Consider the following 27,424-nt stretch of genomic DNA (forward strand, 5'->3'; position numbering starts at 1 on the left):
GTCGTTTCAAATACTCAAAAACATCCCTCCACCAGCACTAATGGTCTTGCCTGAATGGAAGATTTCTCACTTGTTTCAAGAATAATGAGACTTTGGTACTAGCTAGATTAAATGTCTCATTAAGGTGAATTTTATTTGCAGCGTGGTGCCCACTCTATACCACCACCTCTAACGGCAGGAAGGAAAATCTGTCAAGTACCTGCCAAGTCATGTTTCAGAACAATGACTAGCCTGTGAGAGGACATATAAATTGAGGCGATGAAGTCAGCAAGGCCGCTGGAGAGCTTGTGTGACTGTAGCATGTGGGCCAACATGAATCCCACTTGGATTGTATATTTATCCTCCTGCTGTACTACCAATAATGGGCAAGGAGAGTAAGACAGTGGGTGCAGTATGTTTAAAACGTTACTGGGCTTTCATTTTCTATCATTTGGAGCCAGTCAGTCCGAGTGCAGTACTGCCCAGCGGAGGTGCCAGGAAAAGTTGTTCTATCTAACTGGCTGTGTCCAACAGCGCCACACCTCCTTTCTCTCACACCCCCTTTTCAATTGGTACAACCAGTGCTGTAGTATTTATGCATGTAGCCCAACATGAAACACTTCAGCCTCAGTGCATGTGAAGCACAGGCTGCACACACTCCCTTCCATTTTCCCCCAGTAAGATTATACCACAAGTGGGAAGTGAGCGATAGAGAATCAGGGCATACAGTAGCACAGTGTTGTGTCCAGGGACCTAAAAGGGGTCCGCTGTAAAATGTATTTAATTAAGCTGTCATTTCATTAATTAGGAGAATATAAACTTATTATAATCTGAATATTTGGTTAACAAATGTTTTTAGACATGATCCATATGAGAAGGGTCTCTAGACCAGGGGACAACCTTATGCACACCATTAGCACACGGTAGATTAACCAATGGCACACTAGCAATAAGTGGAAAAGAGAGGTGTCCTCTCATCCGCATGTCAAATTGCCTTTTTTGCCTCCATCGGCAGTTGCACTAATGACTGTATATATGATTTTAAGTCACATTTGGATCATTTCATAAAAGACGGCAGCCTTCTTGTAGTTCTCTTGTTTAAAACCTACAATGTCCTGATTATGGGGGGAAATGTTTTCTTTAAAATGTTGTTGCCCATATGGGTGGAATATATTTGTACAGATAAACTGGAGATTTAAAATTTGTGGTGTCATAAATTAAATTAAATTAAATTAAATTAAATGTTATTCTTAATGTTAATATGGCACACTGATTGAAAAAAAAAAAGGCACTTCATATCCAACAGGTTTGCTGACCCCTGATCTGGACATGACAAGTTCTAGAGGCTAACTTGTGGTCAAATGACAAGTTACACTGTCTTTTGGCTGTCATATATGGTAATCATGTTTCAGATATGGCTGACAGCTTCATGCTATGCAGTCAGCTGGTCACTATTATAGACAGCAAAACACAGATGGAGACAGAATGTACTTTTACCCTGCTCACTTCAGGAGGCTGCTGCTGAACAAACATTACAACCAAAACAACAGGGAAGACACCTTTAAAACAATTTCACAACAGTTACACTCTGACATTTAAGACCCGCGAAAACGGCGAAACGTAACACTTTTAAAACTTTACACAAAGCACGTTTTTAGCGTGGATGTTGCTCCTCGGTGAAGGCGACTGCGCAATATGGCGGTGGGAAGAAATGTTCAAATGTTACATACCTGCCATGAATGAAGAAGTCGAAGCTACTTTGTAGCCTGGACTTGAGGACACGGCGGCTTCGCTTGGAGGAAAGGACTGACTAAATATAAGAGGAGGATTTATACCACAGTGCCAGCAGCCAGACGCAGAGTCACGTGACGGCCTCCACACACCCACCTGCTCCCAACATGAGCCTCCACACCCCCCAGCAGTTCAGGGAGTTCAAATATTCCACATTTACAAGTGTTCATTCAGTGTAAATGTAGAGGCAAGTGTAGCATTTGATATGTCTTTAGCTTTAAACTAGACTTCAAATCATTTGTGCACTTGTTTTGTTAAGTTTAATTGTGTTTACAACCGGTCTCAGGAGGGGGGGAAAAGTCCCAAAACTTATTTTGAGTCAGGCATATTTTCACATTCCCAAAACATCATTCTGCAGCCTTGACCTTTCAGACAACTGCCGTGAGCTCCCCTGCCTGGTGTCATCTTTACCCGTGATGACAATGTGGAGAAGGTGATGATGCTGTAATGAGGTGCTGGGATCAGGAACAAGATGTTCTGTAATATACATTTGGTGTTTTGTCGCCATCTTGTGGAAGAGAGACGGTATATCAAGAGAGGGACGAGACAAACAGAGGCAGTTGGGGAGGTCCCTGGTGCTTGTACTGTATTACACAACAGTGAATTATTTTTAGTGGTCTCATAAGAGCTTTTCTCAGATCAGCTGGTGCTTTTGGAGATGGGTAATGCTAGAAGGAGGGGGGATCAACAGTAACTATTTATTCTTTATATTTACATAAATAACAATAGGTGAGTGCAGTTTGAATATAAATATAAGGGAATATTCCCGTAACTGATTTTCAGACAATTATTAACACACTAGGAAGCATAATGTAGCAACGAGAAAACAAATCCTGCAAATAATATGAAACCTTTCATTTCTCAATTTAAGTTTCTACCTTTCGTTTCAGAAATGTGCTCCAGTGCAGTTAGATTCCCTGCTGATCTTTGGCTCCTTTATTTTCTCCACTCAGGCAGATGCTTGGCCGAGTGGAGACGCTGCCAAGGAGTACTCTGCGGTTGTCACGTACTGTGCTGCTGGACTAAAATCCTTAAAAGACTGATACCCCCACCCGCCCGACCTCCACCGCTGGAACAGTGCCAGCTCAACAAGAGGGATCACCAGGGTTCAAAGGGGGCTGATACAGTAAATTAGTGGAGGCTTTTGTTGCTTGTGTGCTTTCTAGATTGAAAAGCATTTGCCTGGTTTAAGTGACTTGTTCAAGACAACACGCTGGATGGTTTGCATTGTTCACTTTCAGTGTTTCATTGTGTTTTCTTGGACAGTGAAGATAGCAGACAAGCTTTCTGGCCTATTAGTGATGGGCTGTAAGCATTATTTTATTCACCATACATTACTGTTTTGTTGTATATTTTCATATAAATAACAAAGACATTCAGACACTATATTATCATATACACATAAAAAAATGTATTTAGCATGTGTGGATGGATCATTGATTTTATTGTTTGCACTCATCTTGACATTCTGTCAAGCACAGCGAGGAAACATGGCGGGTGGTGCCCGTATCCATGGATACAGGCTAGAGATGGCTGAGAGATTGGAGGGGCTGGGGGCTGGTACAGAGGAGCTGAGTTGGCAGGGGTCCTGGCAGTTCCGCTCTTTAATAGAGGTTCTTCTGCACGTAGGCGGCAATGTACTTGACGGCCAGCATGGTCTCCTCGCATGTGGGCTTGATCTGAGACTCGGGCAGCAGGAAGCCATAACGACCAGTGTCACGCAACTCGAAGGTGTAGGAATACTTCACTCCCAGGTCGTAGGCCCAGTCATCAGAACCTCCAGCAGCGGGGTCTGAGGGCAGATAAGGAGAGGGGGATTATTCAGAGTGGGATATGCTGATGACCTGGGACAGCCTGGGTGTGTTTTCATACAAATACTGCTTTTGAGGGCCAAAAAAAAAAAAATCCTTTGTTTGCTAGAAATAGCTTTCTCTCATGGTAAGTCATTACTTTTTGTTGCCTCTAGAGGACACATCACTCAAAAGAGGTTTGTGCATTGTGAATCGTAATGCATATTATTATGAGTGGAAAAAGACCATCAAGGTTCCTCTGACTACAATATTTCCCTACGGAGAAAAATGCAGCTGCAGTATTCGCTGTACTTACAGATGGTTGTAGCACCGGGTCCACTGGTGTAGCGAGTACCATACAGACTACGCAGAGCAGCAGAGGCCCCCTCAGCAACCTTCAGCTACAATACAGAGAAGAAACACAAGTCAGATGTACAAAGGACCAAAACATTTTTTACTATTTAAAGTACATACATATTCACAGCATACGAATATTCACATTCATATTCATACGCTGAATTTAGAAACTTAAGTGTTAAGAGAACACGCGTCAATTACACAGAAATATCTCTGTAAAGTTCGGTAATATCAGCCACCATGAGCTACTGGTCATACCAGACCAAGATTTTATCAGCAGAATACCTGAATGTTATCAATTGAACAACTGTGTGTTTTATTGCTTATAAATTCAGATTTGTAAGTGTAAGAGTGAGTTATTAATTCTTTTAAAAGTTAAATAGTCTTGCTTTTTAAGTGAAAAGGCTGATAAAGGAACAATACTGTACAGAATCAACATACAACAGGTAGTAAGAACAATATATATAAAATAGATATATACAGTGTATATATATATATATAGATATTTATCTCAATATATACAGTATATATATATATATATATATAGTCATGCAGCATCCACCATCCATTACAGTACAAACAAAATATTTTTACTGATAATACAGAACATAGTAAAAAGCTTCAGTGAGTTCCAACAGGAAATGAAACCCCCAGAGAAATGCACAAGCAGGAAATGATATTTCTGGGAGGACAGATGAGTTATGACAGATCCCCGGAGTTCTTTTGTTCTATAAAGTGTCAGAAGAGAGCTTAAATTACAAGTGAGTAATAGAGAGGCAGAGACGTGTGATCTGCCTCAGTTAGTGTGAGAACTGGAGCAAGGGTGTGAGTGTTAACTGTGCAGCTCTCGGACACCCCAGTGAGAGGTAAAAGAGCCATGAGAATGAGGCATATGAGGAGGGAGTAAATGATTTGCAGCAGCTAAGTGTGGCCTTTAGATAAGAGTCATAATGGGACTGGGTTGAATTCCTGCTTAAGCTTTTGGAAACACCTCCAAAAATAATATAATCTGTGTCTATTATATTTATATTCATATATTCATTTATATTAGACCCTCTAGTGCATATGATTCCTGAAGGTGTAAAACAATTAGAGATGTTTTTGAGTAAATGAGTGATTTAGAAATCTGCTGTAAATATAATCCATATAGTGACACTACTTTTACCTTTGATATTTGTCTGATGATCATTATATGAAGATATAATTGATCCAAAAAAATCAAAAATGTCTGATGCAGGTAATCTAATGTGTCGTTGCCAATGCATAGTTTCCAGCAAGGCTGTATACACAAGGCTACTGCATTATAGCGATGTATGTGACACTGCCGTGATGTATAATTATATAGTCATTGTGATTTACCAGGCATTTCCGTTAAGTTAGTCACTGTCCTAACTCAGCTATATGGACAACACAAACATTTATGACAGCTGATGACTTACCAGCTCACTGTGGTGTGCAGCCAGCTCATAGGTGTAGGAGTAGGGGAAGAGCAACAGCTGGGAGTAGGAGTGGATGGTGATGTAGGACTTGATGATGGACTTGTTCCGGCGGATGAAGTCGGCAACATTCTTGGCCTCGATCTCAGACTCAGGAGTGTACCCACAGAAGGTGTCGCTGCAGGGGTTGCTGGAGGCTCCAATGGCTGCAATGAGAATTTCATTTCATTTCTTTTTTTACTTCTTCAAATGCACCGGGACTTTACTTAAAGGTGGGGTTAGTCATTCTGGATAATGATAATGATTGTTGAGTTTCATTCCTAGGTCATCATATACAAACGCTTTGTGTTATGATAAATGGGTAAGAAACTGCCACACAACACAACAGGTGGCATTCATCAAATATTGTATCTGACAACCTGGGAATGACTCTTAACAATTAACTTTTTTCTCATGAATGACTGACCCCACCTTTAAAGGTACACTTCACCAATTGTACAAATTAAGTTCATTTACTTGCCATGAGAAATATTTTACACTCATATATACCGTTACATATATAACATGTTTTATGTGGCTCTGGAGGGAGTTTTCATAAGTCGGAGAAAAGCATGGGAGAACAAATTTATAACAGCTAGACTGCATTACAGACTGGAAGTGTGGAGTTTGAAAGGCTGTTTTCTAGTCAAATAAAAGGTGCTATCAAGTTGCATTATGGGAAATGTAGGATTGAAGGTTTTGGGTTGTGACTCATACTACACACTAAAAGTCAGGATATCTTGGCCTCCGCTGCACAGATTTTGGCCATTCTTTTTTTAATCTGTTAATCATAAAAGCCCTCCATCTTTATGTAAGTGCAATATAAAGTCACTGGGGTACCCCTTTAAGATATAATAGTGTATAAGTTACACTTACTGCACCAGCCAGCATTGAAGTTTCTGTTGGGATCGGCTCCAATGCAGCTGGATCCAGATTTCCTGGAGCGAGTTTTCCTCCACATTCTGTTCTAAAGTCCCCAAAGTGGACAAAATAAACATGTCAGACATGAATTAAACAAATCAACGAACTCTTCAATATAAACAAGTCAGAACAGTCTCTGCTAGGACTAGCAGTTGTAACATACGCTCTTGTGGGTGTAGTCGTAGCCATCAATGTTGAAGACGGGCAGAACAAAGACATCCATCTGGTCGAGCAGGCTGGTCATCTGAGAGTCACTGCCGTAGGTGGACAGAGCCTGAGAAAGATTGGAAGAAAATTGTTCCTTGTAATTCTAAGAAACCTCTGTATAAATGTTGTCATGCCCACCCAGGTGTTTTCCTTACCTCCTTGACAAACCACTGGCAGAAAGCAGGAGAGATCCACTCCCTAGCATGGATACCACAATCCATGAAGATAGCGGGCTTAGTGGAGCCGGACTTCTTACCGAGCTATGGTTGTTAAAAGTAATCACAAAACATTTGCTTGATTTAATTTTTGTTCAATGTATCTTAAATTCTTCAACACAAAGGACTGATATGGCAGATAAGTCTTGAAATACCTTAAGAACAGTCATGGGGCGTCCCTCGTAGGTGTTTCCAATCACCTGCTTGCTGATCAGATTGGGATTGGAGGAGGAAATGGAGGCGATCCAGGACTGGACCTGAAATTAAAGGGTGAACAAATAAGAACAGGAAATAACAGTCCAGTGAGGGTAGAGATTGTGACTGATGAGCTTTTTTGCCTCTTACTTTGTCCCAGCTGTTGTACTTGGTATAGCTGTGGGTTCTGGGAGTGGGCTTGTTGTCAGCCTGGCCATCAACAGCAGCCTGCACATCCTCAATAAGGACCCTGAAGAGAGAATAATTAGTGTTAAAGCATATATGTAAAAAAAAATAAATGCTAGTGTTTAAGATGTTTTAATTTCATGAGCACCGATTAAGTGAAAATCAGATAAATGTTTTTATTTTGAATCTTAGTCTTGTGACTTACGTATACTCAATGTCATTCTGCTGCAGGATGGTGTACGCAATATCGAGGTAGATGGCAGGCACACGGATGTCCACATCAATGTCGATGGTCACCAGCTCAGCACTCTCGGGGCTCCAGAAGTCAACCTGCAGATGGCGCCAAAGCCAAACACTTGAGCATGTTCAAACATTCTGATATGATATCTGAATACAGGTTTTCAGCCTCTCACTTGACAAACTGATTAGCTGAAAGAAATTCTTATTGTGAAGTGAATTTGAGATGCCAAAGAGCCAGCAGATATATAGTATGTGATCTAAGCACTCATGAAGACATTGATTGTGTGTCTGAATGTACATTAAGTGAATGAAAGACCCAAATAAGTAGGTCCAGTGTATCCTTTTCCACCACTAGCAAACCCATTAAACACCTGTAGTGAGTGAGGATAGCATTATAAGGTGTGTGTGTGTGTGTGTGTGTGTGTGTGAGAAAGTAAAAGAAGGCAGCAAGGTACCTCGATGCTCTTAGCCAGTTCCTTAATGAGGGTTACATGCTCATCAAGCACAGGCTTCAGACGGAAGACTTTCTCTCTAGTGAAAAAAAGAGAGATCATAAAAAGATACAGTCTAACAGCCGCAGTGCTAACAGTGCTGGCCTTTTTCGAATGAAATGAGGGTGATTGTTTAGTTTTTTTGTTCAATGTCTGCCATGATGCCATGTAGCATTAGATGGGCAGTATCTTTAAAGAACATCCTTAAATGTAAAAAACATCATTTCCCCCACCAAAATCTCTTAGAGGACATACCCAATAACGCTTTTAATTCTGTTGTATCCCTGTTAAATTCACAATTCACACAACAGTGTGTATACATTTAATTGCAGCTACATATAGCTAGTGGTCAAATGGTTTTTGGGAGGACTTGTCACAATTAGTGGTTTGAGTCATCTTACTAACACTTTACAATGACCTGTTTCATAAACATGACAACCTCTTTAACAAATGGTTTACCGATGGCCACACATATAAAAACTGACATACTTTCAATCAATGGGAGGCTGTTTACATTGAACCAGAATGCTAACCTATATAATACTCATTTGGTTCACAAGGTATTGGCAAAAAACATCCTATAATACATAGTAAACCGGCCATAGCACAGTATGTCATTGTGTGTGAATCCAAAACTTAATGCCAAGTCATGATTAGCACCAAAAACATTTATTATAGCAATAGTGTTACAAATATAATGTGCTTTAACAAAGACTAGAGATTTACCCCTCAAAGCGAGTGACGTCAGCCAGAGCAATAGCCACCAATCCGAAAAGCAGGAGGACCCTCATGTTGGAAGTGTGGCAGATCTCACTGATCGACAGCACTTATAACCCCGACCTGCCGCCCATCCACCAATCCCCATCTGTGATGCAGCTAGATGTCATACATCCTCCCAAAAAGAACTAGTGCACCTGTTATTTTTAGGTGCTACGTGGAGGAACAGGGGCCTGCGTGATGCATAGTCAATGATTAATAGATCCTAGAGGTGCTCTGAGCCAAGGTCACTTGATTTTGATTCCTAATAGTTGCTTAATTTCAGATCAGCTGTTACTTCTGGGTGGTTTTGTCACTGCTGACACATTTTCTATGACTAATCAGGATGACTTGATTTTTTAAAAAAATATGACGTAAGAAAAAAATCAACTTAGGACTGTGGATTTTTTCCATTTTATTCACATTTTTATATATTCACAAACTGTACATTTACAGAGTAGGAAAACAAATCTATGAACATGTTTAAATACCACAAAGACAACCAGAGATACTGACAATGATCACTCTACCTGGAGTGTTCATGTAGCACTCTTATTTATACAACATGTTACTCCCAGAATAGGCAACATTTCAGCATTTCAACCTTATTATGCAAACACTTATTATACATTACAAAGAGCACATCATTTGACATTATCACATATAGCATACAGGCACAAGTTATCATAGTCAAATATTGTTACTAAATGATATACATTTTCATCACATCAATTGTGCCATGTATACAGCTTTTGGCAGAGTATGCATGGGGGGCTTATATATTTCCTTTTTTTTTTTAAGCTATGGCATCTTTGATAAGCACTTGATCACTGTTCCAACTGGTGAAAGACCTGCTGTGCACACAGAATGGTTATCACTGGACAATATATTACTGCACTGTATCCTGAAGTCACAATGGCAACAAAATCCTGCAGTACATGCATATGTTATATAAATAAATGGATACACTTTCTGTAATTATATATAGTCTTTTCTAGCAGGGCAAATCTCTACTGATGATAGTTCATTCCTGCATTTTTTTTTAAACCAGATGTTTGTGTAGAGCGTGAATGTTGTGTGACATGTGATGGATTATGACTAATTATTCTGCAGATAAGCCTTGCAAAAGGTAGCAAATTTCTCTTGGACTTACTTACAGAGAGACATGAATACAACATTTCAACCATTCTGCATGGTTCAGTGCTTGATAATACAGTGGGGGTTTTTAAAGCATGGAATGTCTGCCATCCCCGGCCCCTTAACCACAGACCAAAAGAGCGGGGAGAGTGAACTTGTACCCCTTTTCTTCATTTCTTTCCTTACTTAATGTCAGAGGAGGCCTTACTTTTGGCTGTGAGGCTCAAGGCCTCAGAGGCACGGAAAGAGAGGGCGCTCATCTTGGAGCTGATGCTCGGGTGAGGCCCTGTCGCTGCACCTGGCGAGCAACACAACAGACGCAGTACTTTTTTGCGAAAGCTGCGTCCCACGAAGCCGTATACAATTGGGTTAACGCAGCTGTTGAAGTAGGCAATGCAGATGGTGAAGGGCATGGCAGTGTCAATGATTTCCAGGATGGCACAGTCCTCCACCACTGTCAGCTGGGTGTGCAACTGCATTAAGTGGAAGACCTGATGGGGCACCCAGCACAAGAAGAAGGCAAGGACAGCTGCTGCAAGCATGCGCAGTACTTCGTCATCCCTGGAACGGGTGCTTTTCTGGATGTGTCTCGCCCCCACCAGTGCCTGTCCAATAAGGCAGTAACAGGTGATGATGATAACGAAGGGCACCAGGAAGCCCAGCAGGCTTTTCATGAAGCTGATGGCCAGCAGGAGCTCCTTCAATCTAATGACATTTTCGATTTTTGGGTGCAGAATGCCACACACTGTAGTGTTAGAGTTTGTGATGTTGTGGACATCCCTGGTCAGTGCTGTGGGCACACTAAGCACAAAGGCAAAAAGCCAGATCACTACACAGGTGATGCGTGCGTACACCACAGTGCGGAACCTGCGCGATCGCACTGGGTGGACGATGGCAAGGTAACGGTCGATGCTGAGTGCTGTGAGGAAGAAGATGCTGGTGTAAAGGTTAAAAATCACCAGCCCTGCACTTGCTTTGCATAGGAATCCTCCAAAGGGCCAGTGATAGCCTGTGGCGGTGAAGGTGGCCCACATGGGTAGAGTAATAAGAAAGGTAAGGTCAGAAACAGCAAGATTGAGCACAAAGATGTTGGCCACAGTCTTGAGCTTCATGTAGCAGTAGATGACAGCCACTACCAAACTGTTTCCGACAATGCCGATGACAAAGATACAGCCGTAGACGATGGGTACCAGGGTGAAGATGAAGTCATGGCTTCCAGACATGCCGCATGTCAGAGCTATCCCTTCTGTCGCTCCTGCCGTTATATTCTGCATTTTCCCTTTTTAGTGCCAGTTCCTGGGACTTTTAAACAGGGGGCCCTGTCGGCAGGGTGCGTCTGTGGTGACTGATACCGGCCTTGGGCGAGGGCCTCAGCGAGTCCTATAAAAGAAACACAACAAAAATGTCACAGGCAGTCTAGGGGAAGAGCCATCATTACCGCTGGCATGGCCCATAAACGCTAATCCACACGAGCACCCATGAAAGTGCTCACCCTACACCAGCTCATTAAAGACCTGCACATTAAAGCCATCCTGACGCTTTATGTTATTTCTGTAAAATAAGAAGCCATGAAAAACAGATGTTGTATGTTATTCAATATTCCAAAAATGCCCTTTGAAACATCATTATTCAGACATTCTGCATTCTCCCTTCTCATTTAAATCGTCTCTCGGCTAATGAATGGCAACAGTAAAACTGTACAGTGTTTATCAAATGGTCCGTCCATCTGGGTGGACTGTCAGCACCCGGAAGGAGAACATTTATGCCTTGTGTTATGACCTGTGTTAATGAAGACTGCATGTCAAAGTGCGAGCTTGGGTAACAACACCATTAAACACTGAAGTACTGAGGGAGAAGGGGGGGAGAGAGAAAGAGAGAGTTGAGGCTCCAGTCACTGTAAAAGACATGTCACGTTTCAAACCCTTGGTGTGCAGAGATACATTGTACCCAGCATGAGAACTTCTAATCAGCACACACCTAAACAAACAGGACAGCAGGGATTCGGCTCTGTGGAAACTTTGCTCTGTGAGAAAATCAAACCTGCGTGCTGCGGAAAATTTGCCTCGGGGCTAGTTTTTGCTTCATTTGTACAAGCAGAATGTGTAATGGGAGTAAAAAACAAATTCTCCCCTTTGTTGAGAGTCTTTATGTTTAATAGAAAAGCTTAGTGAGCACCATAAGTGGAGCTGATGTAATAATATTAGTATAAGCCTGATGTATGCTATTACTATAGCTGCAAAGATAGTTTCTGCTGCTAATTACATGAAAATGACAACATGTTTGTGGCTACATTAAAATTAAACAGTTGCCAGGGGAAAAACATGATCTGAATTTGGAGCTCAAAAGTGGGCAAATAACATAAACAGATGATGAAACAACAATATTTATGTGTTGGAATAAATAAGTTGAATATTTTGTATAAAATGTAGTCTGCTGTATAAGCTGCCATAATAGAAATGGAAATGTCTTGCCACAAGATGGCATTCTAGCTTCAAGATTTTACTCTCTTTCCATCTCACAACTGACAGCGTACAATGATATATGATGGAAAATATATTGATAAATATAGTTTCACCTCAGCTAGCCCACATATATATATATATGTTTAAAAATATTTAAAATTGCCTTTTGCTTTTGCAGAAATCCAGATGCTGTTGCTCTTACAGCTACTGTGGACTACTTATTGAATGCACTTTAAAAACATTCCCTATCTGCATTCCTACTGCCCTCTGGTTGGCATTAAGACAGTCTGAGCCCTTCCAGTAGAACTATTTTATCTCCAAGTCAAAGATCTCCTCATTTTCCACCAGGTTTCAGTGGATGGATTCTTTGAAAAAACTCTCAGTGCACTAAAGCAACAACCGTATCTGTTGCAGATGTGGGGGGATTATTGAGTGTGGAAGATGTGTGGGTGCCAAGGGCAACAGAATAATGAAATAGCTCTGCGAGTTTCCTGCACAGGCCGTGGTGCAGTAGGTAGGGTAAAGCACCAACACAGATGTCATTGCTTGGATTTACTGTACATTTGTTTTCTTTCTTTAATGACAGAAACAGTGGGTAGCCGTAAATTTAAACTACGCAGAAGAGAGCAACAAAACACGTATCAGTTTTACAGTTTAGGGATTTAAAACCATTTACAACGATCTCTTGATGAGAAGAAGATTTGTAATGACCGCAAATGGAAATATGGTGGAAAACCGACACTGCATGCCTTTTACCACTATTGGTCCGAGTGGCATTTCCACCAGTATTTTTCCATGAGGGAGATGCTCAAGGCGAGGGGACATTTGTGGGCAGTACCTATAAACAAGACTGAAAGTTATTGCTGCCTATATATGTAAGTGAGCCCGATAATAAAGGTGAGGTGGCAGGGGCAGAAGGTGCAGGTGATTTAGTGAAGCTGTGTCCAGTGAGCTATAGCACGGAGGGAAATGGCACATTACTGAATGACAGCCATAAACCCTGGGTGACCACACACAGGAAGGTAAACAACCACTTCACAGGGTCCACGAGCAAGCTGCATCCTCTCGGACACGACAATGGACTGTTTGCAAACACACAGCTGCTTACAATGAATGATAAAATCATGATTAGGAGGAAGTTTGGGGACATTTTTGCTCCACAGTGCACAGTAGCAACATTCCATTTCTAAGCCTATTTTGGGGTATTTAAATGCAGCCTCTTTCTTGGGATTACGGGAATTTCTTAGAAAGATAAACCTAGAAAAGTTCACGGTCCTGGCTAGCCGAATTGGACTTGGCTTGGATCGAATCGTTGTTCCCATCAACAGAGCTATCTGAGGCTGCCCCTGGCCTGAGCGCCTTGCTGCTCTGACATGAGCACCACCATCTGGCTGCCCATAGAGAGAGCCACTAAAATGTCTGGTTGATGGAGTTAATGATTTATATCAGCCCATTATGAAGTAAGGTTAATCTTACAAGCAGCACACCACCTCATTATGATCCTCTCATTTAGGCCTCGTTTCAGGCCTGTTTGAACAGAACATTGCGACGCGTGCTTCCTGTTGTTGTAAACTCAACTTTTCCTGTATCTTCTAACATGTTACAGGAATACAAATGTAATACCCAGCTACCCACCACGACCAAATGGTAGTCTTTAAACAGTATTACAGCTTAATTTCTCACTCATCACTTGTAGAGTAAAAATATGGGTGTCTTAAAGTGAAGCGCACCTCAACCGCAGCCTCCTTTGTCTCTGTCTCAACTTACAAGGGTGTCATTTCAGCTGAAGAGCTTTTGAAGTAGGAAACTTGACCAAGAGTAAACTTACTGATGTCTAAAGGAACTTAAATATTAAGTATGGTGGTGCAATGCAATGAAGTTGAGTGCATTTTTTTTTGATGCACCAAATCAACACACGTCATCATTTAAAATACATACATTTCATGCATAAATGTTTAAAAAGAGAAAGAACAGAAGATTTTGATTAAGCGTGTGTGACTGTGTGTCACAGAGTGACAGTGTCCATGGACTAAATGAGGACTTGACCTCTGCTTGCAGGAAAAGGGGCTAATGGAAATATTGGCTTCAGAAACCATGTCTGCATTTTTCTGTTTATAAAACTGTGCTTTTATGTGACACAATTAAACAGCACAAACTTCAGCCTGTAAAGCTTTGCTTCATTTCCTGTATGGTATTTAATTAAATATGCCACCGGAATCTTGTACAATAACAAAACTAAATATATACTATATTGAGATTATATTAAATATCACACTTACTGGCTCTCAGAATATATTTTGTCTCAAAACATTTAAACCTTAGGGGGGAAAGTAAGTGCTATAAAAGTGAAACCCATACAAATCTCTTGGCTTAAGAGCATGATTAACCTCGGAGGGAATGATGACTTCTTTACCTCTCTTCCTCGACATGTTCATTCTCAAGTGTCATCACTGTATTTCTCTTTTCTTCAACAGTGTAATAGCAGTCTCTCTCAAATTAAATTTCACCTGTTTTTATTCAATTACATTTCCCTGCTATTCACCATCCCCTATATCCCCAGCTTGTTTGATGATTAGATTCTTCATAAGTGAGGATTTTTAGGGAGTGCACAGCTACTGTTTATCAGGAAGTGGATCTAATTCTCTATGGGAATATGAGACTATGTAAACTTTACTATAAACTCCATCCTTCTCTTCGTATAGTTTGCATAATGCAGTTCTGGATTCTTCCTATGCCTACTGCACAGCCCCAGAGGTGGTTTGAAAGGCTCTGTGCACACAGGACTTTCACCTGAACAACTTGAACAAACAGCAACAATAGGTAGCGCCAATTAAATCGGTGAATACCTCTAACATTTAATCTTTCCGTTGGCTATATTGTGTGGGTTCCCAAGGTAATATCACTGATTTTCAAAAAGGCCTTATGTACATAAACTGAAACCTTTTTGTGCTGCTGATGGAACGACTAAAAGCAACAGTTTAAAATGTAGTAATCCAATGACAGAGGCTATTACAGAAAGTTACATTTAAAGAGTTTAAAGATTTACAAAGACTGGCAAATGTATTTATTTTTAAAGTTGGTAAAACATCTTCCTGAGAATGAGGTAACGTGAGCTCTTACCTGTGGTGCTGAACCAGGAGGCTGTTGATGCTTTCAGAGCAGGACAGACAGAGAGATAGAGAGACCACCACAGTGTGCCAGTGACTGCCTCTGATTTAACTTAACTGGTGGAGCGAGACGAGCAGGAATACCGTCTGACACACAAACACACTAACACACACCCCCCACCCCTACTACTCTCCACACACACACACACACTACAATGATGAATGAATTATATTGGAGCCAGCCAGCTACGTATTGTCCTAGCCCATCTCTTTCTGTGGCCAACAGTCTGCGCACACACAAACACACACAAGATCTTACACAATAGCACCTCTCCTCCGCCTCCTGCTCCCTTTTCTCCTCCTCCTCTTTCCACCCTACTCCCGAAGCACCATCTCTCTTCCCTCTCTCTTAATGTCTGCTTTTAATCACTCGTTTTCTCCTTCGTGTGAAATTTACTGCTGATTTTGACAGGTGCGGCCGATTAAAGCACCAAATCTGGGCCCATTGCACAATCTTTTGAGGGTGTTTCAATTTGACGTCACAGTTTAATTAACCAGAAACACACACACACAAGCATTGACAGCACTGTGGTTAATCTTACTTTAATATCTCGACCACTTCTCTTCCTCCACTAGCGACCATCTTTTATCATATGACAGTCCCCTGTCCCTCTGCTCAGCATGAAAGGAATGGCCAGGCTCTGACTGTGATTGGACCTGTCGACACACACTGTATTAATAGCTGCCACAAGTTCGCCCTTGGCTTGGATCAGGGTGTATCAGGGGCTGGGAGAGAGGGGGAACTTTGCAGGGTGGAGCTTGAGAGTTGGGTTACTGAGATTTCTTTTACTCCTTGCTGGGCTTCCTAAGAACATTTCCCATTTTCCAGTATGATTCAGCTGTCACTCATTTGTCAAACTTTTTTTTTTTTTTTAAAGTGGTAGATGAATTGTTGTGAGTGTGTGTCAGGGTGACCGAGCTGACAACTCCCTGTGGTCAAGCTGGCTTTGTTGAGGCTATTTAAGTATGACTGAGCCACTAAAACTGTACTACAAAGAATAATTTCATGTGCGCTAAAAGAATTTGATTGGAATGTGAAGCCTGCACACTTTACGCTTGTGTAATCCAGCTGTATTAAGAAAAGACTCTATTTTTAGCAAACATCCATCAGACACACCTTGCCACCAAAGATATTTGTCTCTCACTATTCTTCTCTTTCTTAAGGTCTTGACAGGTGTTGAGAAGTGGGTCACATCCTCACCTCTCTGCCTCAGTCCAAAGCAGCTATTGCAACAGTTATGGAGATAGATAGTGATGAATGAGGTGGCGTGGCTGTCATCCCCTAAATCCCCCTCAGTTTCAGTGTTGACGGTGAATAAAGCCATCACCTGGGCTAAAGACAAACAGGGAAAGAAAGGAAAAACAAACACTTTGGGCTAAGTAGAGGTCCTGTTTGGTGACTTTTGCTCGCTCATGTTTGACCCAGTCAATCGAGAATGATCACATTTACCGAACTTTCTATGGCTCGCTGCTTCTTGTAGGTCGCACAGGGTCAAAAGGCAATAGGTACAAAGATCTAGAAAACCTTTTGAAAATACATGACATGTACCAGAGTGCTCTTCAGTCAGGGCTAGGTTGCAGAGAGGATGACAGTATCTCACTTTGTCTGAAACACAGCAACAGAGCCATTTACACCTCCAGGGGATTATGATCAGGCTGTCTTCAATTACTGTGAATGATAAGAATCATCCATTAGGCGAATGCTATCTTGTTGCGTATCCTGTCACAGCAATGAGCACCCGTATGGTATCAAATCGCCTGCGTGGTCTTGGTCTTGCTGCCACCAGAATTATCAGCAATCTGAATCTGACCCACAAGACCCCTCAGGAAGTGAGGAGAGAGTTATGCATCAAGCTTCGAATCTGCACTGTATTTTCCTCAAAACAAATAATTCCCAGTAGGGACAGGATGTTGTTGCAACACACTGCACTACAGCATTGATTTATACTCCTCAAGTACAAGTAGAAACAGATGTTGATGATTTAAAAATGGAGATCTGTGGGGAGAAGATTAGGTGGGAAATGAGATTTCCTGTGGGACTGTACCTTTTTTAGAATAGATGGGTGGTATTTATTTCAGTTTGTGGTTGGTGAATTTACAAAGTAAAACTCCATGTCCTGAAAAAGAAACTCAGTAATTCACTCTAAAACAACACATAAATGGTCATTCCAAGATTGTTTCTAAATGTATGTTGCGCAACAATTAGGAATCTGAACGACAGTAAAATCCAAGGAACATGGTAATTTATCTTCTTCACGGTAATACATCATTTCTGGGTGAGTAAGGCCAGAAAACAGGACAAGGCCTCATCTCAAGTGCTCATACCCTGGAGGTGTGATAGTGGGCGATGTTCTTGCTAATCAAATCACTCTAACAAGATTAGCTGTGTTAGCACTTAAGCTGTAGTAGAATGAATTGATGACTGGGGTAATTACTGGTAGCCCAGAGCACTGCAGGGAACAACGGACCTTTTACACCAGAACAACACAGGCACTAAAATGCCAAACCATCACATAGCCACCTGCTGAAGAAAGACAATACCCTGTGAGGTCTGAAGACTGAGCCTGAACTGTAAACAGCTGACCAGTACAGAGTCACAGCTATAAATATATTTTACATGTTTACATGTGAGTGCTGCATAGTTTCCCATCAAAATCCATGTGTGAACTGTAAATTGGCATTTTTAACAAGTGACAAGAATGTTTCGTCACATGTTTCTCATTAATTTCGGCTGAACAATGCAAGTTAAAGTTTGCCAAACCAGAGTTTGCAAAACAAGACGGACTTCATTTTGTGGATTTGACTGACATGTTGTCTTAATGAGCAACAAATCTTCGAAAAACTGTCAGTCTGGTACTGGCCTATGTTTTAAATCTTGGTCTGAAACTCTTTTCCTCATTGTTCCCAAATGAATAGTATTCATAGACTTGTTTCACAACAGCAGATATTTTGACTTCTTGTATCAGGCAAAGCGCAGGTGGAACTAATAACACTACGGATGTCTATGTTCTAGTAATCACTGCAATGAAATGCAGCAATCAGTAATGTTATTAGATACACCTGTGTTTGACAGGTCAAAATGTATGCAGCAAAAAGGATCGGTTCAACTTTACCTTTTAAGGTATTGCCAGTGGTGGAGAAATTCATCTTTATTCAGATCCTTTACTTAAGTTAAAGTATTAATTCCAAGCTGTGAAATACAATAAAAGGTTCTGGTAAGTAAAAGTACGTATAATCAGGAAAATGACCTTAAAGTATTAAAGTTAAAAGTACTCAATGTCCCCTGTGACTGTTACATTACTCATGCGTTAGTTAGTTGAGGTTTGAGGTCTTTTGTATAGGACTGTAACTAATTTTTAATTTCTCCATTAATCCATTGATTTGTAAAAAATAATTAAAACAGCGCAAAACGCCATTAACGTGACACCTTCACAATGCTTGTTCCATACAACGAACAGCAACAAATTCCAAATGATATAGGCTGGAACCATAAAATGTTTCTGCTTAAAAATGACAATTATGAAAATAGTTCTAATTAAATTTCTGTCAGTGGACTGATCAGTTAATCATTTAGGTAGTTTAGTTTAGAGCAAAGCATCATGTGCTATAAGCTCTTATATATATTTCCTATCATTATATTTTTTTGTATGTTTTAATTTGTAAAGTAAATACTAAAGTAAAGTAAACTTAAGCTGCCAAATAATTATAGTGGAGTAAAAAGTACAATATTTCCCTCTGAAATGTAGTGGAGTAGAAGTAGAAAGGGGCATGAAACAACACCTTGAACGCACCCCGGTGTATGAGCAGCCTACTGCGCCCCCTATTGCTGTGGCAGTACCGTGAACATACCAACTCTGCCCCCCCGAAAACTGCCCCAAACAATTACTACCAGCTACCTGTTACTCTTGCTAATGTAGCATTTCATGAGCCAACTCACCGGCATCCTATCAACGTTGCCTCAGGAGATCTGCTCCCTCCTGCTGCTTCTGGCCCACAATCTAATCCTGGTCGGCCTCAAACCTGGATGTTCGGTTCTGCTGCGACTCTGGTCCACCTCGCTGCTGTGCTTCATAAAAGGTAGGGACTCTGTTTAGTCGGTGTTTCTGTGCTGTTTGACTGCTCCCTGACAGATGTGTTTGTGGCCTTTGTCCTGGCCTTTGCTGCTGCTGATGCAATCCAGCTATAGGCAGTGTTTGCATACATATTAATTGTGATTTAATTAGTTATTAATGCTTGGCTTTTGTATGTGAATTATGATGCACTCATTATTGATTTGCATAATGGTAAGACATGAATGAATACTCTTGTGTTGGCTCATGTGACAGCTGAATTGGTTTTGCATCATCCAAGTTTTTGGTGCTGTTTTGGGATGGTTTCTTCCTGCATATCTCCCTGCAAGCTTGGTTCTCCAGGGGATGCTAATGTGTATTGTGCTTGGGATGTAACTGTTTTGCAAGCAGCCTTAGCAAGCTTTAGGTATCCCCTTGTAATGTTGTCCTTTCTCACATGCACTCCACTCTACTCCATATGCAGAATTCAAGAGAAATATTTAATCTCTATTATATGACAGCTTGCTTTATTGTTATTGTTATTTACTGCTAAAGTCCTGTTTTGTGGTTGCCACTGCTGCTACTCTGCTCCATTTATCGCTTCCTTAATCTCACATCGGTGTCCTAATGTTGTTGTGCTGCTTATCAGAGCTGCATAACATTTCCTAAACACGGGACTGTGTGTGCAATCCTTCTCTTGATTTACAGCCAAGAAAGTGTGTAATAGTATCAGTTTTTGTTGAAATATAGCCAGCACTGCATGATGTCTAGTTTAGTGGACAGAGAACATTTGCTCCGTATTTGTTACTTGATATTACCAAATGTTATTTACCTGCAAGAGTCTCCTGTGATAGAAGGATTAACGAGACATCCCTAAGCTGCTCAGCATTTCTGGCCTTCCGTCAGGTATCTTGGTTTTGAGAAATGTTTGTTGCACTTACAACGGCAGGCCAGTGGGTGGCAGTGAATGGGATGATGCACCAGCATCCATTTTAGTGACTGATGTGCAACTATACCATCAAAACCTATACAAATACGAGAAGACAGCTTTATATGTAGCTGCCACTGTAGCAACCAATATGCATAAAAGGGTTAAGGCGGCGTAGTTAAACTGTTCCGACTCCCACTGCTATGGCAGTAATGGGAAGATGCTAACTAGAGACGGGAGGTTCGACTCTTTTTACTGACTCGAGTTTGTATGAGTCACTTACTAAAAAAATCTGGGGTTTCAAGTCACTTGGAGCCAGTACACCATTAACTGCAACTGTATCCCTTGAACCAACTAAATGATCAGTATCCGTACTCGGAATGGGCGGGGCTTAAACATGACATGTGGTGTGCTAATAATACAGGAAGTTGTTTTTAAGCCTGAAATGTATTTGGGTTGATCAGAATTTGCTTTATTTGTTATATAATTATTTACAGAACAGCGTCAAAAGTGAGCTTTAGAGCAATGTTTTGATCACAAGAGTAAGAAAACTATTCACCAAAGTTTTTTAAATAAAAGTTGCTACATTTACGTATGTATGAACCACTGGCACATTTTACTACTACTTTGACTACTAGCGCAGCCGTACACCCCATAGAGCAGGCACACCAGAGATTTCCAACTAACTCCCTTTGTCTCTGCTAACTTGAATAGGATAAAATATTTTAATCTTCTAGACTTTCCAAATGTCATCAGACCTAATGGATCAAATTCTGTCATTCGTGGGGTTTGTGATGCTAAAAAAACGAAATAATCCAGTGTTGTACGAGTGATTTGTGCTGCCTGAATCGGACTTTCGGCTCAGGGCGGGTAGTGGGCTCCAGACTGGGGGACCGAGTTAAAACAAGCGGCAAAGTGGTTAGTCTTCACACAGGGCTACGCTAATAAAGTAATTGACTTGATACAGTTCCACAAATACAGTTAATATAAAATAATTGCACAATAGTGTAGGTGACGCTTCAGTCTCGCCTCATCTTCGTTAGTTAGTCGAGATAAAGACTTGTTATATCAGTAAAAAAAAAAAAGTCTGTGTTGCTGTGTTACTATTGCTAACGTGGCACTTCATGAGCTAACTCGCCGGCGTCCTGTCAGCGTTGCTTCAGGACATCTTTTCTGTCCCTGTTGTGGAAGTTTGGTTCTGATGCGACTCTTATCAAACTCACCGCTTTGCTTCATTAAGGTAAGAACTTGCAGCTTGTGCTCATACTGTGAGCAGATGTCTCGGCTCTGTTGGGCGTTTTATGTGCTCGCCTGAGAATCTGTTTGTGACCTGTGTCTTGGCTTTTGCTGCTGCATGCTCAAGTCCACTCATACGCAGGGTTTTCATAGATACTAATTGTGATTCAGTTAGTTATTTTTGGTGACCTTGGCTTTTAGTTTTGGATGTTAATTATGGTGCTTTGATGAATACTCGTGTGTTGTTATTAGCTGAATTAGTATTGTATCATCCTTCCTTGGGTGTTGTTTTGGGATGGTCCTTTATCCCATGCACTCCAAGTTCATTTCAGAATTGGAGCAATATTTCAACTCTATGATGTGACTGCTTGCTTTATTCCTATCTTTTTTTTCTTCTCATATCCTTCTTATCATAATTTGTACTGCTGAAGTCCTGTTTTGTGGTTCCGTGGCTGCTACTATACATGTCCTGCTGCTCATATGCCGCTAATCAGTGCTTCTTTAAAATGTTTTTTGTGTGCTCCGTTTCCTAGCCACTGTTTTGCTCTGCTGTGCTGCTTATTTTCAAACTCTGCTTTCAAACTACTCCAGAAAAAAAAGTGGCAGCTGTTGCAGCTGTATATCTTAGGAGGCTCCACCTCAGAATGAGTCCAAGTTCTTCTTTAAGGAGAAAAGTTTATTATCCTTGCTCCCCAATTCCTGCTGTGCTGAACTTGGTTAATGCTCGTGGGGAGAGATGAGGTCAGAGTCTAAAAGCCAAATATCAACTCTGTATTCACATAATAAATTCCTGTCATGTCAGTTGGCTGACTGAACCAACCATATCTGCCATTTTAATGCCTCAACGACATGATATGTACAGTAGTTTGCAGGACATTATGTTGTGCTGTCTGTCTGATGTCTGTTCTTGCACACAAGGGATTAAAATTTGATTCCTATACATCGATGTTATTTAGAAAAAACAGATTTTTAAACTAATACTGTACTTTAAAAAACATAGTAGATAAACATGCTGACATGGAAATATATGTTAATTCTGACATTTATCTACTTAATTAGCCACCTAATTAACATAAAGAGTTATGTTTAAAATATTGCAGTGATTGTAGTGTTATAATAAATAGAATATACGAGCCTTGTGTGTAAGACTGATGTTCATCGAGGGGAGCCTAGTGGTTCAATGGCAAACACTTTGATTTACATCTGGTCGGGGATGTTAAAGGCTATACATTTTATTCTCTTACAATTATGTTTTGTGGTGTTTTCGCTTGCAGTGTAGAAGATGTGACAAGGAAGGCTGGACTCCGGTATGCCACCAGAAAGTCTGATAAGATGTGTTTTATCTAATGGACACTCAACGCTCTCATGCTTTGTATAGACATAACAAACATCCATCTGTACAGAACTAATTTCTGGGCTGCTCCTGACAGTCCTAAACATCCAGGACTACATATATCACCTTGGATGGCCCACAGGGGACCCGTCCAATGTGACTTTAACAAGGCTTTTATTTTCTCAGTGTGCTGCGTAGGTGTCAAGGACAGCTCTAGCACCATCCCTCTGGTGCAGTCAAGGCTCAGAAAATATTTACTGCATTTCTCACACTGAATGGACCTGCCTTGTTAACGCTGTTACCCACATGAGCCTGACTCAAAAAACTGTTTGTGTGGGAAGACAAGAGGGACGCGGACAAAGAGTAACCGAGCAGAAAGTGTGTTTTGTCACATATATTCTTTTAGTTGTTACTATGGAGTCAGTAATACAACCTGTACGCACACTGGTTTTGGATTGACCTTTGCACCCGAGCTTCAACATCACGGAAATTGCTGACCCAGGGAGTTAACCCTGAAGATGTAAAATGATGTGGCCACCACACTCCTCTTGATCGGAGCGAAAGAACAGATATGTCAAAGACAACAAATCTTTTACACAAACAGGAAGCATCCAAGAGATTGGGAAGAAAGTGGTGGGAAGGCCACATTGTTTAGGTCTGGGCTCCCCAAGGTTGCCTTTTTACATTTACACACAGGGAGGGATGGGAAAATAGCAAGGGGGGATGCTGAGGGAGGCTTGCTACTTCTCCTTTAGTGTAACCTCTCCCATGAATATTTTAAGCTCTTTATTAGATCTATGAAGGATAAAAAAAAAGACATTTGTACTGCTTCCTTCCAGTCCTGTGACTTTTATCTGTATAGGATGACATTTAAATTCGATAAAACAGCGAGCTGTAATGCAGATGTATTTTGCTTCCTTAAGGTACTATCGGCTCAGCCAAAGGAGCATTATAGACTAAGATAATGGAGGAAGAGGTAATGTCGCCCTCAAGCAAGGAAGTGAGTATGTTGCTTTGAAGGTTTAGGTCTGTTTATTAAAGATATTTGTCATTACATTCAGACATCTCAGGCACAGATTGTAAGAGTGTAAACAAGTTTGCCTCCATGTTCTTCCATTTTAATAGTTTCATATTTTCTAATTTTTTTATGTGGTAGCAGTGAGCAGTCAGTATGGGCTCTTATGCCGTCATTGTCTCTTACCTTTTTAAATAAGTAAATATAGGCTCTTTGTGCGTGTATGTGGGGATACGGCGGTATACTCGCGCCTGCTGTAAAATTCAGCGAGTGAATGCCTGTCTGCGTGAACTTGTGTGAGTAAGACAGAAAAGTTTCACACACACACACACACACACACACACACACTGTCATACTAATGGTCTGGAACCTGTTCTTATCCCCAGCCAGGCTTTCCTTAAGTAAACAGCATGTGAACGGCATTGAGTTTTCTTTCTCACCCATGACCCTTGCTTGTAAAAGAGCTGTAACCAGGCAAGGAGACATTACGAAAGGGAGTTTTGAAGTAAAGTCCAGTTAAATGCAAAAGAAATCAAACAAATATTAATAATAAACATCTGTTAAATCACATCTGGATACTAAATTGAACTTTTCAGATGCATTTTGTGTGACTGTATCTAAGAGGGTTTGTACAGTATCTCAGCTTGTGCCTACTTCCCTTTTTAAAAAAAACCCTGTGGCCATGCTATCCGGGGCTGCTGCAGAGTTTAGACTCAGCTGAGTCAATAGCCCTGAGCCCCTCCAGACCGCATAAACACCCCCGTCCTCCGAGAAGAGGGTGACTTGCGCCACGCTGGCGATGTTTTGTCATGTCCTCATCTCTGTAGTAACAAACAGATTAGTTCTGTGACAGATGTGTTTAGAGGGAAACGGTTCAGTCTTTGAAGACTCTGTCGCATAACAAATAAACAGACTTTCATTTGTTATAACACGGTTTTTAATTGGAGCAGTATATAATGCAGTTAAAACAAATCATGGTAAACTTTATTACTTACTGTGAATAGAGCACATTATGGCGCTGAAATATGAAAACATAAGATGATCCGGTCCAAAAAAAAACAATTTCAATGTCACACGTGTGGGTCAAAGTTTGTAGTTTTCTTAGAGGACTGTGTGGAGAAAAGAAAGCATAAATACATATGTAAAATCTACTTCTTTGTCCTCCACCCATATGCTCAATTTTCTCCAAAATGTTGCTAAATAGCTTCTGTCCATTGTGCATCTGCTCTGTCTCCTTGGTTTTTTTTTTTTTTTTTGTGTCTGAATTTTAGAAAACAATTGAGGCCCATTCCAATCTTTCAACTACACACCTGTACAGTTTTGTCACATTTGAATGTTTGCAACGCTATTGTGATGACAAAATGTCTCCACAGACCAGGGTCCAAATTTTACTTTTTGGCTCATCCGCCTCCCATGAAATGGTAACTATCCTGTTAATTTTTTAAGAAAATGAAGGCCCCATCTCTCCACTGCACTAGTCAACTTCTCTGTGAGGTTGTCTGTTGTGTTCTAGCCAGGATGGATGGAGAGGTGAGGGGGTGAGGAGCACACTGGATCCACGATGGAGCCACGATTAACTACCGAATGAGACTGTTAGGTGACATTTACATGAAACGGGAGGATTTGAGAGCAGGGCTGTATGTCCCAGTCAGCACTATTGGAGTGAAAGACACAAGTTAAGTTAATTGTGATGTAGCTTTCTTTTGTGAGCGCTGTTGCTGTCCAGCAGTTGAAGGTCAGAGCCAGCTTGTCTGCTCTGGCTAGTTTGACTTTTAGCTCATCTTTGTTCTGCTCAGATGTTTCTCCAAGTTAGTCACAGTGGCTCTTAATGATATAACATACTCGAGATATTGAACTAACCTTAGCTCTTTGAATCCCTTGCCCTCTACCACACTGATTGGCGGCACATCAGACCAGCATGCATCACTCTCAATGTGATCTTTGGCTGTGAGCCATCCTCTGACAAGGCCAGTGAGTGCTTGTACTTAATGTGCTACAGCATAGTGCTTGTACCACTACTAAGCTGAAGCATCACGTAATGAGTGTTGCCTTTTCTGGAGGAGATGGCTCCACACTGAGCTTCGTTTAGTGCGCCTCATCTTTTACTTCAGACTGCTGGTTAGCAAGGCCGTTAGCGGAGTGTGTATGCAAATTAACCAGAGGGACCGTCAAAAATATTCTCTATGGTTAACTGATTAATGGTTAACAGTTGACATTCCTACACAGTAGGATTGCTGACAAAACCTCTTTTATTTTGAGAAAAGTTTGCACACAATTTGTTCACAGTAATTATGGCAAACTATCACCAGTCATTTGATAATGAGTTATTGATGTTTAATCCTAAACTTGGGCAACTCAAATAATTTAAGTTTTATCAATTGTGGCGCCGTGTTCGGTGTCATATTTAGAATACGTGACTCTTCTTACATCATGTCACAAAACAGACAAATGTGAAAGAGTCTACTTAAAAACTTGATAAATTGCTGTAATGACCTATTGAAAAGTTTTAATTATCTCAACAAGCAGGCAATTATTTTTGATGCTGCATGTTCTGTCATTATGCTACGGCTCTTACAGCTCTTACTGTCAGCTTAATGGTCAAGTTGGTAGTAACTGTGCAAAGTTGGGTTATTGACAACCCATCATGGTTAACTTTTAGAGGCAAAAAAGAGATAAGAAACAGCCTCATGAGACAATGAGCGATATCATAATGTCATAATTACCATCCAGTGATGGACTTGAGCAATCCCAAATACACAAGCAAGAAGCAATGATTATTACCTTAAAAGGAAACCTATGATTCCACTTTGCTCTTTGCTTTAATTCTATTTGTACTGTAATGACTTCTGTAGAACTGCTACTGGTATATTTTTCTATAAGTCCTCTTTAGATCTTTATCCCCTGAGTGTTATAGGGGACATGTCTCAGTAAATGGAAGCATTAACCTTTATACAAGAACATACTGTATTTCTGTAACATCATTCTTAGCTGAGCTCTACTGGTGACATTGAGTGCAAACAACAATTTATAATCTGGAAACCAGAATCCAAATGGCCTTAACTTGCATATTTTAGTCATCTCTCTCTTCGTCATCAGGCTCCTGCATTTGCTGCGTACTCTGGGACACGGAGTTCACTTGACCTAAAGTAATCAACAGGTCAAGAACTTTGTTCCAACTCGAACAGTCTTCTGTCTATCCCCTGTAGCCCTGTGCACTGAGATGAAAACAGGCACGTTAGAAAATCCAGTAGGCCTACTTGTGTTTATCATTCGTCATGTGACTAATAAATTCATCTCAACTCTATTGATGGACACGCAGCAATATTCCCTGACGTGTCTATTTATTCTACTGAACACCAGACGTTTTGAACATTATATAAAACTTTTGCCAATTTCCCACATTTTCTGCTGAGGTGGCCTTGCTTAGGGAGTTGGTCTTGGCCCTGTTAGAGGAGTGCCAGTTAGTGGATGGCACTAAGGTCTTATAATCAGCA

General features: G+C 40.9%; 3 protein-coding genes across 7 annotated transcripts in view; all 3 read right to left on the minus strand.

Moving 5' to 3' along the window:
* The window catches only part of gyg1b (glycogenin 1b), an 11,025-nt gene extending 9,158 nt beyond the window's left edge, over positions 1 to 1,867 (minus strand). For all 4 annotated transcript variants that reach the window (XM_035657488.1, XM_035657471.1, XM_035657480.1 and 1 more), the window contains exon 1: positions 1,710 to 1,867. In XM_035657488.1, coding sequence (XP_035513381.1) covers positions 1,710 to 1,716 — 7 coding nt within the window. In that variant the 5' untranslated portion in view covers positions 1,717 to 1,867. The remainder of the gene's footprint in view (positions 1 to 1,709) is intronic.
* A 1,328-nt stretch (positions 1,868 to 3,195) lies between these two features.
* cpb1 (carboxypeptidase B1 (tissue)) lies at positions 3,196 to 8,646 on the minus strand. Its single transcript, XM_035657450.1, has 11 exons — positions 8,574 to 8,646; positions 7,812 to 7,887; positions 7,322 to 7,446; positions 7,081 to 7,180; positions 6,891 to 6,992; positions 6,676 to 6,780; positions 6,477 to 6,587; positions 6,269 to 6,359; positions 5,357 to 5,559; positions 3,877 to 3,961; positions 3,196 to 3,562 (listed from the first exon to the last, which is right to left on the minus strand). The coding sequence occupies exons 1-11, from the start codon at positions 8,636 to 8,638 to the stop codon at positions 3,375 to 3,377; spliced, it is 1,251 nt and encodes a 416-aa protein (XP_035513343.1). The 5' UTR covers positions 8,639 to 8,646; the 3' UTR covers positions 3,196 to 3,374.
* A 363-nt stretch (positions 8,647 to 9,009) lies between these two features.
* On the minus strand, positions 9,010 to 16,049 carry agtr1b (angiotensin II receptor, type 1b). Of its 2 annotated transcripts, none has more exons than XM_035654756.1 (2): positions 15,912 to 16,049; positions 9,010 to 11,120 (listed from the first exon to the last, which is right to left on the minus strand). In XM_035654756.1, the coding sequence occupies exon 2, from the start codon at positions 11,012 to 11,014 to the stop codon at positions 9,923 to 9,925; it is 1,092 nt and encodes a 363-aa protein (XP_035510649.1). In that variant the 5' UTR covers positions 11,015 to 11,120; positions 15,912 to 16,049; the 3' UTR covers positions 9,010 to 9,922. The 2 variants fall into 2 exon arrangements, with proteins under 2 accessions (XP_035510649.1, XP_035510640.1); XM_035654747.1 differs by lacking the exon at positions 15,912 to 16,049 and adding an exon at positions 15,323 to 15,624.
* Positions 16,050 to 27,424: the final 11,375 nt, after the last annotated feature.

Source organism: Morone saxatilis, unplaced genomic scaffold, assembly GCF_004916995.1.
Source record: "Morone saxatilis isolate NCDOM2014 unplaced genomic scaffold, NCSU_SB_2.0 Contig0, whole genome shotgun sequence".
In the NCBI taxonomy this organism is placed as follows: Eukaryota; Metazoa; Chordata; class Actinopteri; family Moronidae; genus Morone; species Morone saxatilis.